The sequence below is a fragment of the Ambystoma mexicanum genome, chromosome 2p (genome assembly GCF_040938575.1).
Source record: "Ambystoma mexicanum isolate Mex_15411 chromosome 2p, UKY_AmexF1_1, whole genome shotgun sequence".
Taxonomy (NCBI): Eukaryota; Metazoa; Chordata; class Amphibia; order Caudata; family Ambystomatidae; genus Ambystoma; species Ambystoma mexicanum.
In genome coordinates this window covers 532,209,581-532,232,135 of record NC_090923.1, presented here as the reverse complement: position 1 = coordinate 532,232,135, position 22,555 = coordinate 532,209,581, and the positions used below count along the sequence as shown (strand labels likewise).

At 47.3% G+C, this 22,555-nt stretch overlaps 1 protein-coding gene across 3 annotated transcripts in view; it reads left to right on the top strand.

The window, feature by feature from the left end:
- The window catches only part of ACAD9 (acyl-CoA dehydrogenase family member 9), a 1,303,923-nt gene that overhangs the window by 292,318 nt on the left and 989,050 nt on the right, over positions 1-22,555 (top strand). For all 3 annotated transcript variants that reach the window (XM_069643962.1, XM_069643964.1, XM_069643963.1), the window contains exon 5: positions 5,083-5,183. In XM_069643962.1, coding sequence (XP_069500063.1) covers positions 5,083-5,183 — 101 coding nt within the window. The remainder of the gene's footprint in view (positions 1-5,082; positions 5,184-22,555) is intronic.

Below are 22,555 nucleotides of genomic sequence, written 5' to 3'. Positions count from 1 at the left end.
AGGCAGAGTCGTGGAGGGAAGAAATGTTTGCAGAGTCTGAGGGAGAAATCAAGGTTTCTATAAGGGTAATAAGGACAAGAGTGAGATTGGGAAAGAATGAAGTCGGAGGTAAAGGATGTCTTGTTACAGACAGATTGTGCATTCCAGACAGCAATATGAAGGGTTGTATACTAATTGACCTTTTCACAATTGACCTCGGGAGAATTGACCTAATTTAGAAGGTCAATTAGGACATATATGCAGGGGGAAACCACCCGCAGCTCCCCACCCAATCCAAAACCCCCCTGCAACCCCCCGCCCAATCCCCTTATATTATTTATAATCCAAAACTAACCCTATACACACATAAAATAACTAAAATAATATAAATTTCAATTGTGCAGAAGGTCAATTAGGACCACTATAATTAGGTCAATTGTGCAAAAGGTCAATTGTAAAAGGTCAATTTGGGTAATACCATATAAAGAGAGTGAGATGTAGAAGCATATTCAGGTTGAGTCTGCAAAGTAGAGAGGTTCTTGGGGTAGATGTGAGAAGTGTGAAGAAAGTTGGGGGTTGGTGTTTTTGTGAATAGAGTAGGTGAGCGAAAAAAGGGGTAGTGTCGAGGAAAAGAGATAAGAATAGGAAGTGTTTAAATGGTTTTGAGTAGAATGAAGAAGGAAGTAGAAGAGAAAGGAAGAGCTAGTAAGAGCAGTGCATGGCGAGGGCGGGGCTGAGAAAGACTTAATTGCTAATCACAAGCAAGTAGTAGGACATAGGAAAGCAATTGCTCAAAGGCAAAGAGGCTTAGGAGGCTGGAGGAAATGCTGGAGGCCCTTAGCTGTTGCCACTTTGCTGGGACGCCCCAAAATAAGGAGTCCAGTACTGGAAGTGTTGAGGAGCATTCAATGGCGGGAAGAAGAGGCTGGACCACCAACCTGCGGCTGCAGGGCAGGCTGGGAGTTGGAGTTCTGCCCCAGCCGCCCTGTTCGCCGCTTGATGGTGGTACAGGTGGCCGAGGGGAGCAGACTGGATGGAGGCTACCATGCTCAGATTAGCAGCAGGAGCCGCCTCTGCAGCAATCACTGCAGGCAGCCTCAGGCAGATGGAAAGAGTGCCTTTGGTGCTGTTGTAGCAGTGTCCCCAAGCTGCACACACCAACGTGCTATTTTGTATCCTCTATCTACTCCGTAACCTTCACCTTCTCTTCTGCCCATTTGTCATCCCTTTGAATTCTGTCGTTTCTGCCATGCGTCATCCCTTTGAATGCTGTAGTTGATCAGACACATGTTACAAGAAAACACGTGTGTCCATCGGATAACTAGTCTAAATTAATTATCTGTGCAATCCAGCCTATGATGAAAAGGTGGGGGCAGAAAGGGTTTTGAGGGGGTTTCAGAGTTCTTGTCTTGTTGTAGTTTTCATGTCCAGTCAAGAGTGTATGCGTTATGCGTACAATTGTTGGGATGCTTTTTGGGAGGGAAATGAGGCAGATGGTGTTACTTAATGGGATCGATGGCTGAACGCACTTCGAAGATGTACCTGGAATCTGAGAGGCTTGAGGGAGGCGGGTGTCTGGAAAAAGTTGAGGGACTCTCTCACTAGGATACGCTTGATTCAACACTTACAGGGGGAATTTAGGAAAAAGGATCCTGTTAGAGGCTGAGTTGGCTGAGGAGTTCAATGCAGAGGATTAATTGTCGAGATTTGAATATGCCGAATATACTATTGAAATACATCAGGAAGGAGATATAAAGCTGGTCGTCTATTAGCTTGGCTTATACAACAAGAACACCCGAACCGAAATTACTCAGATTCGGGATCAGAATGGCGTAATGGTGGTTTCACAGCAGCAAATTAATAAAGTGTTTTGCTTGTACAATGAACGCTTGCACACTAGTGAGGGTACCTATACTGAGCAGGAGGCAGAGGATCTGATGGCCTTGGTGAGATTACCTCAATCGGCAGATGATCTCGGGGAAGAGTTGGAGGCACCTATCGAAGAGGAGGAAATCTTGCGCACCATCAAATCCATGCAGCATAATGAAGAGCCTGGTGGGGATGTGTTCTCAGTGGAGTTTTATCGGACGTTTGCAGCCCTTTTGGTGCCCCAATTAAAGAGAATATGATAACGCCTTTCAGACAGGTTCGCTGCCGAAAACTATGCGAGAGGCGGTCATTGTGGTTTTACTTGGGACCCAAAGGACTGCATCATATAGGCCCATCTCGCTGTTGAATGTTGATGCTAAAATCCTGGCGAAAATACTAGCGGTCAGACTAGCTAAGGTAGTGCTGGGTTTGGTACATCCGAACCAGTGAGATTTTATAGAGGGGCGAAGTACGACCATGAACCTGAGACGTTTGCATCATATCATGGATCAGGTTCGAGAGTCGGGACAGGAATTGGCTACTGCATCATTAGACACGGTTAAGGTGTTTGATTCTGTGCAGTGGGCATGGTTTTTTAAAGTGTTAGATGGCTTTTGCTGCGGGCGCTAGTGGAGGGTTGGTTGAAACTGCTATATACTGGTCCTATGGCTTGGGGCAGAACTGGCGACTGGGTATCCCCCCGGTGGGGTTTAAAGAGCGGTATGCAACAGGGTTGCCTTGTATCACTCATTTTGTTTTCATTGGCGTTAGAACCATTGGCCAGGTACTTTCGGCTGTGCATTAGGGAAACCGGGATACAGGTGGGAGGGGTGCTGAATAACATATCATTTTATGCGGACAACTTATTATTGTGCCTTAATTGCCCTTTGGACAATGTCCCAATTGTATTAGAGGTCCTAGACAATTTTGGGTAGCTGTCAGGCTTTCGAGTCAACAGGAATAAATCGGTGTTGTTCCACCCTGGCGGCAATGAGTAAGAGACAGACAAACAACTTGCCAAATTGGGGTCTCAAATGGGAAAGGGAGTTATTTAAATATCTGCAGGTCCAAATATTCCATAGGGTGGAAGACACATTTTGTGTATAAAACTGGAAGGGCGTTATCAGTCATAGGAGATTCCATCAATTTCTGGAAGACACTACCCATTTCTTTGAAAAGAAGAGTAGTGTTGTGCAAGATGGTGGTGCTCCCCAGACTATTGTTGTACTTCACAAATATTTCTTACCGATTTAAGTAAATATTTTTCAAAATGTTAGATGAGAAGGTAGGCGAACTCTTGTGGAACACGCGGAGGCTCTGGGTGGCCTTGAAGACACTGGAGCACTGATGCGAGGACGGAGAGGTTGAATTTACCAGATTTCAAATTATACTTTTTGGCGAGCCAGTTACAATACATTTCCAGATGGGACTCCTCCCCGGAAGGTGAAGTCAAGGGTTTATTTGGGGAGATAACAGGCATTGAATTGCTGTGGCGTCCTATTGAGGTTGTGGGGGACTTCCGTCTTTTTTGAGGTTATGTGAGAGCTATGGAGGAAGTAGCTAAATCAGCTGAAGGTGGCAGGACTCTACAGCGCTGGCTTGCCTATAGGGTTTGCTGAGCAGTTGGGGTTATCCTGAAAGGCCATGGGGTTGGCTGCGCTTGATAGAGGTAATTGCAGTGTGTTGGGAGATCTTGCGTTGACGTCCACACAATGGAAATCGATGTATGGCATGCAACCAGGTCACTTTCTAGTATATGCAAGGATATTCAGGAGATTAGCAGCACCATAGGACACTATCTCGGAGAAACCAAAGGTGAGTTTATTGATGCAGACCCTATTCACTTTGGAGGAAGGGGGCACAGGATTACCAGACTATACGCTGCCCTACGACCAAGGGGGGGAACTAGCTGTTCAGAGTAAATAGCAGCAGGACGTGGGTTACCCCATAACAGAGAGGCAGTGGTCCCAGATCTGGCAGCAGGTAAAAAAATGTTGCTTTCTGTTAATCCAATTCCATTATATACATAGGGTATTTATGACGCTGGCTAGATTGCATAAAATCAATCCTGCGGTGCCACATGAGTGTCCACAATGTAGTTCCGGGTCTGCTGGTTTTTTACACATGGTTTGGCTAACCATTTGGCAATGGTTTTGGTCCAGTAATCAGAAAATACTGGATACTGGCAATGGACCGTTTGAATTCCCTATTGAGTAGTTCTTACAAATGCTCCCTGATGATTTGTCTATTGGGGCTAATACCCGGAAAAAGAATCCCATAAAACAAGGCATAGGATGGCTCGCTTCTTGATGGTTCTGGCCAAGCGCAGCTTGGCAGTGGCCTGGAAGAATACACTGGGTCCGACCATTGGTCAGTGGCTTCATGATGTGCAGAGGTGGGGAATGGCGGAGATGGAGTGTTTGCATTGGAATAAGCCTGAGGAAGATGGTGAGGTGGCGGTGATATATTGGGGTCAGCTACTAAATTAACTGTTCTCCACCCCAGATTTAAAGCCCCCATGAGTTGTGTGCGGGAAGGGGGAAACCAACGACAATTAAATAGAATAAGGCTAGGGACCAGTTCAAGGGTTCTCCTTCTGCAGAGGTGTTAGTGCTGGTATCGCTTGAGGTTACTTGTGGGAGTAGGGGGGAGGGTCGAAGGAAAGAGGAGGGAGGGACCGAATGGGGGATATTGCATGTGGATGGGCTGTTAGAATGGAGTGAGGTTATAGAAGAGGGTGGTTTTTGCGAATGTTATTGGCAATGATGAATGGCCGTGACATGTTGTTTCTGTCATTTTCTATGTAAAACTGAATAAAGACAAGTTAAAAAAAAATCTGTGCAATCCAGGCAGCTTTTGTAATGAAATACAAATCCTATCGACAAAGTTGGTTCATTGTGTTTTTTTCATGTTTCTCTAATATCTTCGGAAGGTATTTATATCAATTGCAAGTGTCCTCAAGGTGTGTGGCTCCTACTGATCCTTGGGCATAGTAAACTAATCAATACAGTGCATGGTCGCACACAACCTATCCATTCGTGTTTAAATGCATTGCTTAGTAGTCTTCTTAGCAATTTAGAGCTGTTTTTTGCATGTGTTTTTATAGGCATTGATGAATCTCACTCATTTATTGGTGGCTTTCTTCTGCTCCTTTATTCTTACTGAAAAAATAACTGGAATAGGCCTGTAGCGGGCTTCTGAATGCCTTGTGACCATGTAACTGTTTGTGTTTAGGGAATCCTGATTGCAGGCACTGATGACCAGAAGGCCAAGTACCTCCCTAAATTGGCGTCAGGGGAGCATGTAGCAGCGTTCTGTCTCACGGAAGCAGGAAGGTAAAGAGAATGCTTTTAAAGTGAGGACTTTGACTCTTCATTTTCTAATTACTGTGGCAGAATGCGCTTGTGACTTTCAAGACCCAGAGAGGCTCTGTGGTCCTGCGTCTGCTGTGACTTTTGTGGAAGGGTTGATTTGGTTTGCCTGCTTTCATTTTTATTTTTATTTTTTTTCTTTCTTAATGTGTTAAAACGTCCTCACGTTTCCATAGACGGTCAGCATATGCATGCTGCTTCTGACGGAAACGGAAAAAGGTTGTTATAAAAATTCTAAGAAAGTGCAACTTACATATAGATTACAGTGGCCAGACTTCTTGAATATTGTCTACAGGAAAAAAAAATCGGAGATCATACCTTTCATTTGTAATTCATTTTTTATTGATGTTCTTATTATAAATCCACTGATATATTACAGAATCAGCTATAGTAATCTGACTTGAGACTTACTAACCAGGGTGGTGGTCGGTGAGCAATCAATGGGTGCTTGGGGTACTGGTGCACCACAGTTCTGTATTGGAGGAAAGTGCCACTGTTCTTGGCCCAGTGACATCTTGGAGGAGAATGGCCAGGGCCTAGGACATGGCAAAAGGCCATACCCTCAGCATAATGGTAACTAGCTATGGTCTCCAGCTATAACCATTTAGTGGCTTGGGGGTGCTTTGGTCAATATGGCCATTGGGCAGACCCAGTGGGCCCATCGGGTGTCTCTGGGTCCCTAGACGCAGCCAAAGAGACTGCCCCGCTCCAAGCTTTTACTGGGTTGTGTAGATGTGATACACATTATGGTTGCAGCACAAACCAAGACCTAAAATGACTAGTCCTTCTGTAACCTGTAGTGGCACAAATATGTATGTGCCCACACTTTGTGCAGGACTTTAGCCACGAGAGTTTAGGAAAAAGACAAACTTATTAGGGGTCATTTTAAATTGAATGTGCGGGCCAACACAAACATTTCCCATAACTAATAATTTTGAAGACTAGACTTTCACTTTGCTGGCCAGCACGCAGGTGGTTTGGCGATAGCTACCAGAGGATGGAAAGAGTTGTGCTAATTTTCTCTGGAATGTATAAATATTCACTATGGCCATCCCAAAATGATCAGTACGTTGTGTTCATGTGGGTAAAATGCCACCTAAATCCAAACACAAGTCATCATCCTGTATTGACCACCCAGGGCTAACAAGCGGTTTCTCAGATTGACCAGACCTCACAGAGCTGGCCATTACTCTTTTTGACCGCAGATTTGAGTTTGCATTTGATGACCCTTCTGACGAAGCCTACTTTGAAATGGATTGGCCATGTGTAACTTAAGTTTCAACCAATTGATGCACTCCTCCATTCAGAGAAAGGCCACATTAGAGATGTACCTAAGATGGAAATCACAATATGAAATCTTTTCTGGTCTGATCGCCATGTGCACTCTGGTAGATTCTCCCTGAGGCATAAACCAGGACTCTCACTTCTGGTGACAAGGTCACCCACTCCTCTTACGGACCCTACAATATGATCAAAAAACAAAACTTTGCAAAGCTGTTAATATATCCTACTAATCAAGCACCATATTTTAGAGACTCAGGGAAAAGGGCTAAAATCATTTCACCAGGAAATTGAAAAGACATTTGATCTCAAATAAGTGGTATTACAAAGATGTTGCCCTCCGAGGGAACGACAATAGAGAAGTATTAGTGGCAATCTAAAGCAGCAAATCAGATAAAACCGCCTGCAAAATCGATGCGTTACCAAAAATCAATTTCACAAAAGAAGCAAACATACACCTCTTAGGAACTGTTGAGGAAGTACAGAATACTATTGCTGAACTGTTCAAAATCCTTCAAGAGCAAACTAATATACCTGACACCAAAGTCTTTCAAATCGCATACCTTGGAGATTACAGACCGAGAACATTGGGCTCTTCTTCACAAACAAAATCGGCATTAAGTTGCTTCCTTCTCCTAACATGGAGCAAAAACATAATGATGTGGACCTGTGAACATGACAAACCGCCCTTTAAATTCTCAGCCATCTCTAGGCATTTCACCCACACGAGCATCGATAGTACAGAACGTGGGGGTCACCTTCGATTCTCAGACTGTCATTTAAATGCTATGGCAACACTGTAGGATCCCACTATCGCCTTTATAGGCTTCACAGAATACTTCCACTATTTTGCACTTCGTAGAAGCCATCCAGACGCTGGTCCTCTCCAAATTAGAATATTATGGGTTTATATATAGGAGCTCCAAAATGTTGAAACTCAGCTAGAGCAGAACAGGGCAGCACAGATGATCCCAGGTCTGAAGAGAAGAGGCACCCTGGTAGACCGAGCTGTCTCTTAACACTCACCAATCCTACATTTCCAGAGAGCTGATCTACTACACCCTACCATGGAACCTCTGATGTCTGACACTGGCAGCCTCGCTGCCAAGATCCAAGCATGTCCGAAAGGAGACCCCTAAATCCTGGTGCTTGGGCCCAAGATGTGGAACATATTACTAACAAATCAATCAATTCAATTAAAGCATGTCATGAAAGCGGTATGACGTTCATTCGTCGCCTGTTTTTCTTTTGCTGCGTTTTTCTTGGTGAAGATTTGTGCCCGAAAAAAATCATTGAAAAATAAAAGGGGGCTGGGGGGCTTTAAGTGCATATAAGGGGTGGGGTGGGGTGGCGTATAGGGAATAAATATGGGAGGGATTTGAACGAACGCCCCATATAAAAAACAAAAAAAATTAGATACATTTTTTCAGCCCAAAACTTTCAGCAGAAAATGCAGCAAAAAAAACCCGGGGATAAATGAACCCATACAACATTATATAAAAAAAAGACAATATATAAATATTACCAATCACTATTAAATCAAACACCATGAGCACTATAGAGACTTGTTTTTGAAAATATGGCAATTATGATTTTTTTTTTTTTTAACGGGAACATTGTGTACCGAAATCATGTAGAAACAGCATTAAGCCGTTTTGCTCTATGTAGCCAAGCTCAATAAATATAATTTCCCATGTTCAAGGGAATCCTAATATCTGTAAATGATCTACACATGTTTAGGGCATCATTAAAACAGGACGCCAAAGCAGTTAATTAAGGGGGATCACATTTGCAGATCTTTATTTAAAGGGCAAAAGAATAAAAGATGATCAGTCTTGATTGCACCAATACAGCACCAAAATGTTCCATTGGGAGTCGCATTCAACTTTTTCCTTACAGAGCATATAGGTAAAGTGCTTAGCCTAAAATGTTTATACAGCGATCTTCCCAATTGTGGATTATATGTCCAAGTGTTGCTGACACCCAAGTGAACTCTTACATAACCAATATTTGCATAATAGTTTGTATCATTGGCAATCTTTCCTAGCTCTTAGATGGATAGGCTCCCTGAATGTAGATTTAATCAAATGTTTTGTATCACTGTTAACAGTAAAAGGATTGGACCAGAGATCTAAAAGATTCCATCTGCAGAGGATGGATTTAATCTGACTACACCAAGCAATATGGACCACCCTCCTGGTGAAGAACATAAATAAGGCTTTCCATAAATTTAGATAAAGTTGAAGAAAACCAAACTGTGGCCCTGAATAAGAGTGGGTTAAGTATTAATTCTTGATCACTACTGTTCCCTAAAAATGGAACTCAATTGGAAGTTCTTGGAGTACTTTGCCAAACTTTTTTGAGAGATACATTCATGATTGTGGTTAAGTTATGGACACCATAGAAATGTCAGCAGTGCGTGTTATAAATCACAATAACGTAAGTTTTGATTTTTACTTTATACCTGCAGCACCGTCAGGGCGGCCAATTTAGTCTTGACCTGGTAAATTTTGGGAAATGGATGGACAACACCATTACCACGTACTCCAGCACATTTGACGATGGCATTATTTGATATGTCGAGTTACTTCGTGTTAATCTATTTGACTAACCCAGGAACATTCTCTAGTGAATCTAATACCTTAATAATCCTACTCCTCCACCTGCTCAAGGCTAGTGTCTCCTAAAATGATTTGCAATCTTGGCGTTTTTTTGCCATGGGGATGAAAGAGCATTGTCTTAGTTTTGTACATGTTGATTTCTAGCCCAGCCTCTTGTCAGAATTTATCAAAAAAAGATCACACCCTGCGTGAGTAATCCAGATAGCGTCATGGATATTAATACTGCGTTATCCGCAGATAAAAGAAGCAGAATCCTATTGTGACCTAGCATAGGTGCATCGACATTTGCCCTATCCAACAATTCAAAAAGTGGGTTTATGAATAGGCAGGACACACCCTTGTCAGATGCCCTTCAGAATGAGAAAAGCTGGAGTCTGGTCTCTTGGGAGGGACCACCTGACGGCAGCTACATCGTTATTATACAAGACAATAATTGTTTTTACCAGACACAGGGGAGTGCCGAGGGCCACCAATCACTCCTATAATCTATTGCACTAGATGCTGTCAAAGGCCGCTTTTACGTCTACAAAACAAACATAGGGATTTATCTTTCTTAGGATAATAAGCTTTTGCAGTAACAGATGAAATCTAAAACATTGGTTGATTGTCCTAAAGACTAGTAGGAAACCAGCCTGGCGGTAATCTATTGTAATACATTATTTAATACAGGTTAATAGACAACCCAAAAGCACTCTAGCATAGATTGTACCTGTTCTAACTCGTAGGTATCAGACTTGATGGTCGTGCAGATATGAGATGCCTCCGTCCCCAAGCACTGCTCGAGCAGGAAATAATAATATACTGCTCTAGCAATCTTTGAGGCCACAGGTGTGGAATGTCTTCGTCAGCCTTTGCTTTCCCGGGAACGCCGGCAGAACCCCTGAGTGCTGTAAGGCAAAGGGTTAAAAATAACAAGGATGCCTGTAAACAACTGACAGGGAGGGCAACAATAGTGAAGGTGTAGTGGAAATATCTTACCTATAGGGGTGGTGAAGCGGGTAGGAAACCTACAGACAGCAATGGAACCAACAGCAGGCTGGGAAGTTCAGGTGACACTCTGACAACACCTGAGTGGAGTGAGAACGTGGTTCGTGGCAAATCCTTAACACAGTCCGAGGGTCATGAACCAGAGGAATTGAAGTAGCAGTAGGGAAATTCCAAAGCCAAAACAGAGGTCAAAGAATCCAGAGTATCGGAGAGCGCGCCAAAGTCCAACAAGGTAATCCAAAAATCAAATCCAATAAACGTTCCGTGGTCGAGGTAAGATTAGAGTAAAAAGGTGCATAGAAGAACGCCTAGCAGTCCTCAATGGAGAAGCTGTGAAGCAACGTTCCTCTTTCGCCAGCTTCTTTTACAGCTTCGAGCGAAATCATGTGACACATCACGTGACCGCACGCGTGCGTCACGTGGAGCGCAACGTGGACAGTGATTGGTGTTGCCGGCGTTTCCTGGTCACACGATGCGTGGTGTTCTGATACTGCCACGCATGGAGGAGGCGCCATGGTAACCGCCACCGCGCGAGGGGGCGAAAAGAGGCGGGTCTGCCCACCAAGACATCCCGCCTGCCGTGCCTCCTTTGCTGTCGCCGGGAGTGAGCATGAGAGTGGGGAGTGTCAGGTGAGTGTGGGGACGCGACAGAGCCCCCCCCTAAAGGCCCACGACCCCGTGGGCTGGATGGATGTTCACAGTGAAAACGGGCCAACAAGCGAGGAGCATGCACATCCCGGGAAGGAACCCAAGAGCGGTCCTCAGGACCGTAACCCAGCCAGTCCACTAGATACTGTAAACCACCCCTACAGACAGGGGCCCCCAAAATGGCCCAAACCTCAAACACATCAGGAGAAGAGACAGAAACCGGGGCAGGAGGGTTAACCAACCGGGTAGGGCCAGGGCAAGGTTTAAGCAGTGAGATGTGGAACACCGGGTGGATCCGCCAGGAGGAAGGTACCGCCAGGTGTAAAGCCACCGGGTTCAGGACTTTGACAACCTCATAGGGGCCCACAAAACGGGTGTAAGCAGTTTGCGGCACCAAGGGATATGCACATGACAGGAAGAAAGCCAAACCGGGTCCCCCACCTTGTAAACGGGAGCATCTGCCCTCTTCCTATCAGCTGCAGCTTTCATGGTAGTTTGTGCCTTGCGTAGATGGATCAGCGTTTGGGCATGGACCGAAATCGGATCCCGTGCACCGGCTGAGGCTGCAGGGGTGTCAGAAGAAGAAAAATCCGGAAAAGGGAGAGTACGGGGATGTTGGCCATAGAGGGCGAAGAAAGGCGAGAACTCAGTAGAAGAGTGTAGTGTATTGTTATAAGCAAATTCAAGGTGTAACAGATTGAGCCATTTGTCCTGGAACTGCAGTGTCAGGCAGCGTAGGTGTTGCTCTAACGTTTGGTTGACCCTTTCGGTCTGCCCATCACTCTCCGGGTGGTAAGCGGAGGAGTAATGTGCATCGATGCCAAGCAGAGATGTAAGGGCCCGCCAGAAACGGGAGGTGAACTCCGTGCCTCGGTCGGAAACCAAGACATGGGGCAAACCAAACAGACAAAACACGGACCTGAAGAAGTGCTTAGCCAATACCGGAGCTGAAGGTATCTCTTTGCATGGTATGAAACGTGCCAACTTAGTATAGCAGTCAACGACAACCCAAATGGTGTCAAAACCCTGAGTATGTGGTAAATCAGTGATCGGGTCCATTGAAACCGTATGCCAAGGCCTTGGTGGGACGGGGAGAGGAAGAAGAAGACCCAGAGGTCGACCCCTTCGTGATTTGCCCTGAGCACAAACTGAACAGGTATTGACATAGTTCTGCACATCGCGTTTTTCATAGTTGGCCACCAACACCAGCGTTTGAGAAGGTCTAGAGTACGCTGTTGTCCAGGATGCCCATTAATGGCAGCATCATGAGACCAGTCTAATGCCTGGTTTCTGGTCTCACTTGTGGGAAGATAGTTTCCCGTGTACAAAAGGCAGCCCGTCTTGTATAACCGGGTCCCATTCTGATATTGACTGCGGATACTGGAAGACCCACTGCCGTATGGTGGACAACATGGAATGCGATGGTGTACAGACACAAACTACATGGTTTTTACCAAATAAAGTGTCAGGGAATGATGGAAGGGTCTCCCTCCTCCCCTCCCCCAGGGGAACGGGACAGGGCATCCGCTTTACCGTGCCCCCCACCAGGTCTGTGCTTGACCACAAAATCGAATGCGGCAAAAAAGAGATGCCAACGCACTTGCCGGCTATTCGTACACTTCAGGGAGGCAAGGTCCTGGAGATGTTTATGGTCGGAGAACACCACCGTCTCGTGTTTTGCGCCCAAAAGATGATGTCTCCAGACTTGCAGTGCATCTTTAATGGCCAATAGTTCTTTTTCTGTAACCGTATAGTGCAATTCGGTTGCCGTGAATTTTCGTGAGTGAAACGCCACCGGATGCAAACGGCCAGTGGTAGGACAGGATTGGGACAACACTGCACCCAATGCATAGGAAGAAGCATCTGCCTCGAGGACAAATGGGAGCTCAGGGTCAGGGTGTTGCAACACCGAGGCAGTGGTGAACATGATTTTCAGGGAGTCAAAAGCGGTTTGTTGTTCTATGGACCAGACATAAGGGATGAGAGGGCTAGTGAGAGCAGTGAGAGGGGTCACTATTGAGGAAAACCCATCAATGAACCGCCGGTAAAAGTTAGCGAATCCCAGAAAAGACTGTAACTGTTTAAGGTTGGTTGGAACCGGCCATTCGCTGATCGCCCAGACTTTGGGTTGGTTCATTGACAGACCCCCAGGAGAGATATGAAACCCCAAGAACTCGACCTGATTGTTATGAAAAAGGCATTTTTCGGGTTTAGCAAATAGTGCGTTGGCTTGGAGCCGTACCAGCATTTCAATGACATGCATGACGTGTTCTCCAAGAGAGGAGGAATATATCAGTATATCGTCCAAGTATACTACCACGTAGGCGTTCAAGATGTCACTGAATATGTCATCCATGAATCACTGAGACGTAGCCGGGGCATTACAGAGGCCAAACGGCATGACTGTATACTGTTTTCCACTCATCTCTGCTACGCATGCGTATCAGATTGTACGCCCCCCGAAGATCCAGTTTGGTGTAGATCGTAGCATGAGTGAGTCTGTCTAACAACGGGTTGAGGAGAGGGATAGGATAACGTTTTTTTACCGCGATAGCATTCAAACGCCTGTAGTCAACACAGGGACAGAGATCCCCTTCTTTCTTCGGGACGAAGAATATCGGGCTTGCAGCTGGGGATGTTGACGGGCGGATGTGACCCAAACGTAGAGCCTGCTGTATGTATTCTTGCAGGGCTTGTTCTTCTGTCTGGGTCAAGGAGTAAATCCGGCCCTTTGGGATTGGAGCTTCGGGGTACAAGTCGATGGGACAATCATAAGGCCGATGCCGAGGTAGGCCGTCCGCAGACCCTTTATCGAACACAGCTTGGAAATCGTGGTACTCTGGAGGTATTCTGGCCGTGATCGCCCCTACCATGTGCGTGTCCTGGGAACTGGGACTGTCCTCTATGGCCAAAGAAGCAACTGCCCCAAGAATGTCTGCGGGGCTGGAAACCCAAGGTGTCTCAAGCAAACAAAAGTATTGGCATATCTCTGACTCGAAGGAGACCTGACCTGTGTCCCAGTTGATTAGAGGATTATGCTTTTTCAGCTAAGGAATCCCTAGAATAACCCCGAACTGAGGTGTGTCTATGAGATCAAAGGATATCATTTCCTTGTGGACTTCTTGTATAACGAGCTCCAGTGGGGCCATCTGTTGCATGATCGGCCCAGAAGTAAGGGAAGTCCCGTCCACCGCATGGACTGGTTCAGGATGTCTTTTCGAAATCAAAGGCAGATTCAACGAGTTGGCTAGGGCAATGTCAGTGAAGCAGCCTGTAGCACCAGAATCGATTACTATTTGTACTGCATGTGAGATACCAGCAGTAAGGTTCAAGGATGCCTGAACCACTACTGGCCGGACGGGGCCAAAGGCAGGATCAGAGAGATTTCATATAGGACTCGCCCCCACCCCTGATCTCAAGGGCGAGTCTTCGGAAAACCCGGGTTCTTAATCTTCGGTCGGCGGGAACACTTTCACAAAATGACCATTGAGACCGCAGTAAAAGCAGGCATTGTCTGCTCTTCTACGTTCCCGTTCGGCATGAGTGATAGGGCTGCGTATCCCGCCGATCTGCATGGGTTCAGGTGAAGCGTCGGGCGTGGATGATGATGGGGAATGAGATGATCCTGCTTCTACCCTGCGTTCCGTTCGTCTAGCGTCGACCTGTAATGTCAGGTCAACCAAATCAGCATAGGCTGCGGGAAGGGAGGGAGGGTACTACAGATAATGCATCTTTCATGGAACCACACAAGGTAATATACCACCGCCTTGTTGTTTTCTGGCCAGGAGGTCTCGGCAGAGAGTTGGTTGAACTTAGTGATGTAGTCAATGAGAGATAATCGGCCCTGAGTGAGGTCTAGTAATTCCATATCTCTGGATTGCGCTTTGTATCTGGTATCGAAAACTTTGGCTATTTCATTGATTAATAGATCAAAATCGTAAAGGGCAGGATGATCGCTCTCTAACAACGGATTAGCCCACGTGGTTGCCACACCTGATAGGTGGGAGAGAAGAAATGCCGCCTTTGATACTGAATCAGGGAAGGCCTGGGGCCGACATAAAAAATGCAATTTACATTGATTTAAGAAGGTGCAGTATTTCTTTGGATCGCCCTGGTATCTTTCGGGTGCTGCCAGAGGAAAAGGCGTTTGAACCACCACTGGAGTAGTCGGTATGGTGGGTGGTACAACAGGAGTCGGGTTTTGAGGAGGGGTAGCATCCCCGAATTCGGCATCTGTAGGCAAAGGATGGCGGGAGCTTTGTAGTTATCAAGGTGGTGATGCAACGCAGTAGTGGCGGCAGCCATGTTGGTGCGAAGGGCAGTGGTAGCAGTGGCCATGTCAGCCCGGAGTGATGTAACTGCCTGCATTAAAGCAGTCACACGGTCCCCGGCCGAGGTATCCATTATCTGGACGACCACAAGGCTTCACAGTCTGTTCTAACTCGTAGGTATCGGACTTGATGGTCGTGCAGATATGAGATGCCTCCGTCCCCAAGTACTGCTCGAGCAGGAAATAATATACTGCTCTAGCAATCTTTGAGGCCACAGGTGTGGAATGTCGTCGTCAGCCTGGTACCGGGAACGCCGGAAGAACCCCCGAGTGCTGTAAGGCAAAGGGTTAGAAATAACAAGGATGCCTGTAAAAAACTGACAGGGAGGGTAACAATAGTGAAGGTGTAGTGGCAATATCTTACCTATAGGTGTGGTGAAGCGGGTAGGAAACCTGCAGACAGCCATGGAACCAACAGCAGGCTGGGAAGTTCAGGTGACACTCCGACAACACCTGAGTGGAGTGAGAACGTGGTTCGTGGCAAATCCTTAACACAGTCCGAGGGTCATGAACCAGTGGAATTGAAGTAGCAGTAGGGAAATTCCAAAGCCAAGTCCAGGGTCCAAAACAGAGGTCAAAGAATCCAGAGTATCAGAGAGCGCGCCAAAGTCCAACAAGGTAATCCAAAAATCAAATCCAATAAACGTTCCGTGGTCGAGGTAAGATTCGAGTAACAAGGTGCAGAGAAAAACGCCTGGCAGTCCTCAATGGAGAAGCTGTGAAGCAGCGTTCCTCTTTTGCCGGCTTTTACAGCTGCGAGTGAAATCACGTGACTCATCACGTGACCGCACGCGTGCGTCACGTGGAGCGCAACGTGGACAGTGATTGGTGTTGCTGGCGTTTCCTGGTCACACGATGCGTGGTATTCTGATACTGCCGGGCGTGGAGGAGGTGCCATGGTAACCGCCACCGCGGGAGGGGGTGAAAAGAGGCGGGTCTGCCCACCAAGACATCCCGCCTGCCGTGCCTCCGTTGATGTTGCCGGGAGTGAGCATGAGATCGGGGAGTGTCGGGTGAGTGTGGGGACGTGACCGTACCTACTGCATCGGTAGAGATGGGCCTATCATTTTTCACATCGTTTTTATCACCTTTTTTGTACACCAGATTTATTTCTGCCTTTGTCAAGGAATCGGGCACATTAGCTGCTAATATGTTGAACAATTGTAATAAGACTGGGACCGGATGAGGACTTTTTAAAAACATCAATGGGTATCTTATGAGGGCCTGGTGCTTTGCCCATCTTTTGGGCATATACTGCATCCTTGACTTCATTCAATTTAAATGGCAAAACGTTTTCCACTGCACCGTCAACTATTAAGGACACAATAATATCTTTGGTTACTTGAGGGTGTTTCTCTTCAAATAAGAGACTAAAATACTTAAATCAATCATCCTTCCCGATGCTAACGCCAAGTTCATTATGATGACCCTCATCACCTTTTGTTATTCTGCAGAAGGTTCTAGAATCTTTATCATTAACCGCTTCTAACCGACTATTCCACATGTTTTGCACGAAGGATTTCTATTTTGCCTGAATTATAATCTTGTAGTCCTGTCTTAATTGGGATACAATTACCCTGTCATAGACTACTACAGTATTTACATAGGATATCATTTTTAAATTTGCCAAACAACATTTTTGTTGTACGATTGATTGGTAGTCGATGCCTTTTTGTCCATCAGTTGAGCAGTTTGGTTACCAGGTGAAAAATGCCCTCGATTAATATTAGCATGCAAGTCCATCATTTCTCCCAGGGTGATATGTGTAGGTGATAAAACTCTCTCCAAAAAAGGAGGAATACATTTATACAATTCTGATGTTAGTAGGTCTACATCTGGTGATTCCCCTTTCAGAATTTTACCTCCCTCAGTCTGTCATTACAGGCCCTCAACTCCAGGTTGCATAGAATGTGTTCTGTCTTTAAGGTGGATCTATTCAGACGTTTTGGTGTAGTCGAATTTATGTCTGGGATGCCCCATATGGCGTCCTCAGCTTCCATAATTTGAATCATGACTTCAATTGACTCAAATAGCCATTGATGTCGCCCAGTATGATTTGCAAATCCTTAGATCTAGTAGATATTGCATCCTCTACAATATATAATACCAGTTGGAGAGTGGCCATACCATCTGTCTGATTGGCCCTTAGGAATAATACATAGTGCCTGTAAGTAAGGTGAGCCAGTTTCATGAACTATTAATATTGAGGCATAAAGGAAGCCTTCAGCCATGATATCAGACCCCCACTGGGTTTTCCTCGGATGCCTTTTACAGTAGGAATAACAAAACATAACCTTGGAAAAGTAGATTAGAGGGGCACCAAGTTTCCTGGAAACAAATCAAGGCTATGACCTGTTGAGATCGCGCCAATAATCCAGAAGATTTCTCTCCATGCTAGCAATGTTCCAGGAGAGAATTGGCAAACTGTTCGATGAGGAAGGGCAACATCCATTTCTGAATCAATGTAGGTGCCCCTTTGATTGGATTGGGTACTAGGGGTATGTTAATCATACTGGAAGACATTGTACCAGAGCATTCATCGATGGTCCTGCATCTAATATTACTAGACTCCTCCCTTTTGTTGAAGCACCCTTTTTAAATCCCCCCCACAACACTCACTAGATTTTCAACCATTTTCCTAAGATCAATGATCTCTGTGTGCAAGACCTTAAATTGGCACTGGCTGAATCCCGCTGGTTACAACAGGGTTCTTAGAGGACTCATTTTCTTTTTTAAACGCTTTATTATTTTCATATTCCACATTACAACAACACACCCCTGTACCAACCCCCCACCCCAAACGCAAACTAGGCAACACAGTACAATTGGCAGTTACACGCAAATAAACAACTTTGGAGAGCATGAAGCATCCCCCAGACAGGCTTGATCATTTGAAGTAATCCACTAGTTCCACCACCTTCCCAGCAGTTCCCTGTCCCTTCGGTCATGAGTTACGGATAAACGCTGACGAGTTCAGATGGCCAGTATCCCTGGGCTGCCAATTGTTTTCAGACCTCTGCAGTGATGACCTCCCCCCCACCACTCCCCCCCACAGGATCCGAGTCTGCTGTGTTGACCGTCATTTAAGATCGGAGGGGGACCCCAATAGTCCAGTGGTCTGCTGTGGTCTGACAAGGATGCTGCATATTGCGCTTCTCTCTTCTCGCACATATTCATACAACAGGCCCATTCTCGAACCCTGAGCTTTACGCCTCCCCCAGTTCTCCAGTCAATCCGATATGGGAGGCCTCCTCAGTGGCAAAGCCTGCTGGCACACTGGAAAAAAGGATGCCGTCTGAGTCTGGCTCCGACCCCTCAGGATGCAAAAAGGGGGAGGAGGGTGGAAGAAGTCCCAGGCCGTGACCCAGGCCATGGAAGACGATGAGGACCTGGAGTCCCTGCACACGAGGACGAGGAGGAGGAGGACGTGGAGGAGGAGGAGGAGGAGGAGGAGGAGAATGACGACGGCGCGGGGCCTAGTGTTCCCATCATGCCAGCGCAGCCGAGGGGTGTATCCCTTGGTATTCTATCGACCCTACACACTTTGGTGTCAGAAATCCAGAAAAGGATGCTGCAGGCTCCGGTCCCTCCAGCCCCGATCAGTCTCTGGGGAAAGAGGAAGCGCCATCCGACGCCCCTGTTTCAGCGTCTGCACCCACGTCAGGAGTTTTCATCCGTCCTAGTGGAATGGGACACGGGGACGGACACAGCGATGACAGAAGACTACGATTATATCGTCACAGCGGGCGGATCTCCGCAACCGAGAGTGTACCCATTGGATGAGGTGGGGTTGTTTCATTCCATGGTCATCAAAGCTTCCGAGCTTTTCCAGCTTACGCCCGAGGAGACCAAGGAGGAGGGTTTCCTGTCCCAGAGGTGCAATGCCAAAAGGAAGACCATCATGGCGTTACCCCTTCTGGACGATGTGTGGGAGGAGGGCCTGGCCCTCCAAAGAATCCCTGCACGCCCACGGCTGTGCGGGATAAGCTGGAGAAAAAGTGCTGAGTGCAGCACTTCTGGAGTTCCTTCCCGACGACAGGAGGATTGAGGCGATCGCAATCTTCCAGGAGGCAGAGGTGGCTCCAGACCATGCCATGACAGTGGCGCTGGATATCGCTGACACAGGGTTCTGGCAGATGGGGAACAGTGTCTGCCTCCGTCGTTAAGGCTGGCTGAAGGCCACGAATTTTCGCGAGGGTACTGGACATGCCGTTCGACAGGGATAACCTTTTTGGGAAGGCCGTCGGCGAGTCCCTGCAGGCAATCAAGGCGGATATAGAGACGGCCCGTGCCCTAGGCACTCTCCAGCAACACTACCCTTCCTTTCACTCCCCCAGAGGGAAGTCGGACAGATCAATGCAATGTTTCTCCTCATCGTACCGCCAGCCCTCCAGGTCCATAACCCAGGCCCACAGTGGAGGAGGTTGGCGCCGCCGTCACCCACTGGTGGTATGCCTGCTCTGAAGCGGGATTGAACCGGCTAGGACGTGGGGTCCCACCCATGCACCCCAGTGGGAGGCCAGCTGGCGAGATTTGTCAGCGAGTGGAAGATCAGCTCCACTGACAGATGGGTGCTGGACACTCTTGCACACAGACATACCCTGGAGTTTCAGCACAGGGGTCCACGGAGCCCTCTGGTGGCCCAGCAGGAGCAACACATCCATCAGCTCTTGGAGGAGGTACGGGGCGTGCTACATAAAGGCGTGATAGAGCGGGTTCCATTGCGACTCTGGGGCTCTGGAGTCTATTCCAGATACTTTTTGGTCAAAAAGAAAAGTGGGGGCTGGCGACCCATTCTGGACATGCAGCATCTCAACAAGTACCTCAAGCCCCAAAAATTCGGGATGGTCACGTTGCAGCACGTGCTCGGCCAACTGGAGGAAGGAGACTTTGACCTGGAGGACACCCACTTGCACGTTCCCATTCACAGGAAGTACCAAAAGTTCCTACTCTTCGTAGTGCAGGGACGGCACTACCAGTTCAAGGTCCTCACCTTTGGCCTGAGGTTGGCCCCAAGGGTGTTCACAAAGTGTCTGGCACCAGTGGCGGCCCATCTGTGTCAACGGGGGAGAGATGTGTACCCGTACCTTGACGAATGGCTCATCCGGGCCAGTTTGCGAGAGCTAGCGGTTGGGGACACAGAGATGACCGTCCAGCTGCTGATAGATCTGGGATTTTCCATCAATTATCCAAAGTCCTGCTTGATACCATTGCGGAATGCACTGTTCCTAGGAGCCAGACTCAACACCGTCTCCTGCCTAGCATTGCCCTCTGAGGAAAGGCTAGCGGCCATGCTGGGGAATGTGCAACGGCTGTTGACACTGAAAACTGCCACGGTGCTTTGCATAATGTTATCTTGCATAAACGTTATCCAGATTTGCAGTTTGCGGATGCAACTTCTTCAGGAGTGTCTGGACGCTCGCTGGATACAGGTGTCCGGAAGCTTCGCGGACAAGGTCCCCCTCGGGGATAAGGTGGTGGGGCATTAACTTCAACATCGCCCGGTGCCCAGGGTTTCAAAACCCTCCATACCAGGAGATGGTCACTACAGACGCATCCCTGGAAGGCTAGGGAGTCCACGCCAGAGGGATGTGGCTGCCAGAGAAGGATGTACACATCAATATCTTGGTGCTACGGGCAGTGTTCTGGGCCCTCAAGTCATTCCTTCCATCTCTGAAGGGCAAAGTGATGAGGATCTTCACGGACAACACCAACGCAATGTTCTGCATCAGGAAGCAGGGGGGGGGGCTCGACCCCCCCCCCCAGCGCTCTCCAAAGAGGCGCAGGACTTGCAGCACCTGGCTGTCGGACAAGGTATGTTCCTCGTCCCCTTTCACCTGGCGGGGGTAAAGAACACCATTGCCGACTCCCTCAGCAGGGAGTTTCGTTCCTGCCACGAGTGGGAACTTCGGCAGGACCAAATGACTGCATCTTCATCAAGGGGGACAGGACCCTGATCGATCTGTTTGCGACAGCGGCAAACTCGAAATGCCTGAAGTTTGCCAGCAGGTGCCACCAACCGAAGAGCATGGGCGGGACGCGTTCTCCTTCCTGTGGGAAGGCCTGTTTCTGTAGTCGTTCCCGCCGTTGCCTCTCCTGCTACACGTCATCAACACACTCACAGTGCCCAATGCAGGATGATACTCATCTGCCCCTACGTGGGTGAGGCAGATTTGGCACCCAGACCTTCTCAGCCTGTCGGCGTCGCCTCCGATCAAGCTGCCAGTAGTCTGTGTGTCATCCCGCTGACTGGCTTTCATGCCACAGATGAAGGTGAACTTTATTATTCTACTCCCTGATTGAGAATTGGATGGACGGCAATAATCAGAAGTAAAACTGAGTTGATGACTGTAGGCACCGCATCGATTAAGTGAAACTTTATCCACAGGCAAAAGTAAAAATCCTAGGGGTTACTCTTCATCAACTATTGACTGAGGCTTCACATGGCTTGCCTTGTCTTGGCAGCTGTTTATTATGTGAAGCTGCTAGTGCACCTGAGCCCTTTTTATTTCCCAGGATAACGGTGCAACCATAGCGAGAGCTATCATTTGTTCTAAGATAGATTTTTGTAGTAGTACTCTGGTGGGTCTATGTAAAGCGGAAACAACAGACTTCAGATCTTCCAGAATGTAGCACTCCGAGTCGTAGTTGGTCTCTCCCGCTGTGACCATGTCTCAGCGTCGAGGCGGCCTCTGCATTGACTCCCGGTGGAAGCTCGAATCCGCTTCCGCCTTTTGGTCGATACATTTAAATGCAGATCTGGCCTTCTGCCCTTGTACTTGCAAAACTACATCTGTAAAAAGGGTTCATAGCAGATCCCTTTGGCCCAATAATCGAGATCTGCTGGCCACGCCTGGATGTAAAACGAACAAGGTTGAAAACGGAGCCTTCTTCGCTGCCGCCCCGAAGGCTTGGAACTTGCTCCCTTCCGAGCTGCACGGTTTTACCTCCCCGAGTCTTTTCAGAAAAAAGCTGAAAACGTGGCTGTTTTCGTAACTTGATTGGCATTGTCCCCTGCCTCCCTCCTATCTGACTAGTTCTGTATTCTGACCTCACCTACTTCTTATTCCCCCGCCTGTGTTTCTTGTTATGCGCCCTAATGCCTAAGGGTCCATGGCTGCGCTATATAAATATAATAAAGTAACGTATGACTGAGTTATCGAAGGTGTTGTATGCGTTACCCGATGAGGTCTGCATACATTATTCCAGTGCTTTCTTTTGCTTTGCTTGACATGGTCCAATCACTGTAATGAGAGTAAGGCTTTCCTAAGAAGCTATAATATTGTGAACCACAACAATAAAAAAGGGTGGGGGTAATTCATGGAAATGCTACATGAATGTGCTGCAAACTCTCATCTCAGAACAGGTTATCATGCCATGTTCTTTCTGGAGAGGAGCGCCTGCTACCTTCTTTGTAATGTTTGTAAGGAACTTGGGGTTGGTCACCCGAGTTACCTGGGGGCAACCCG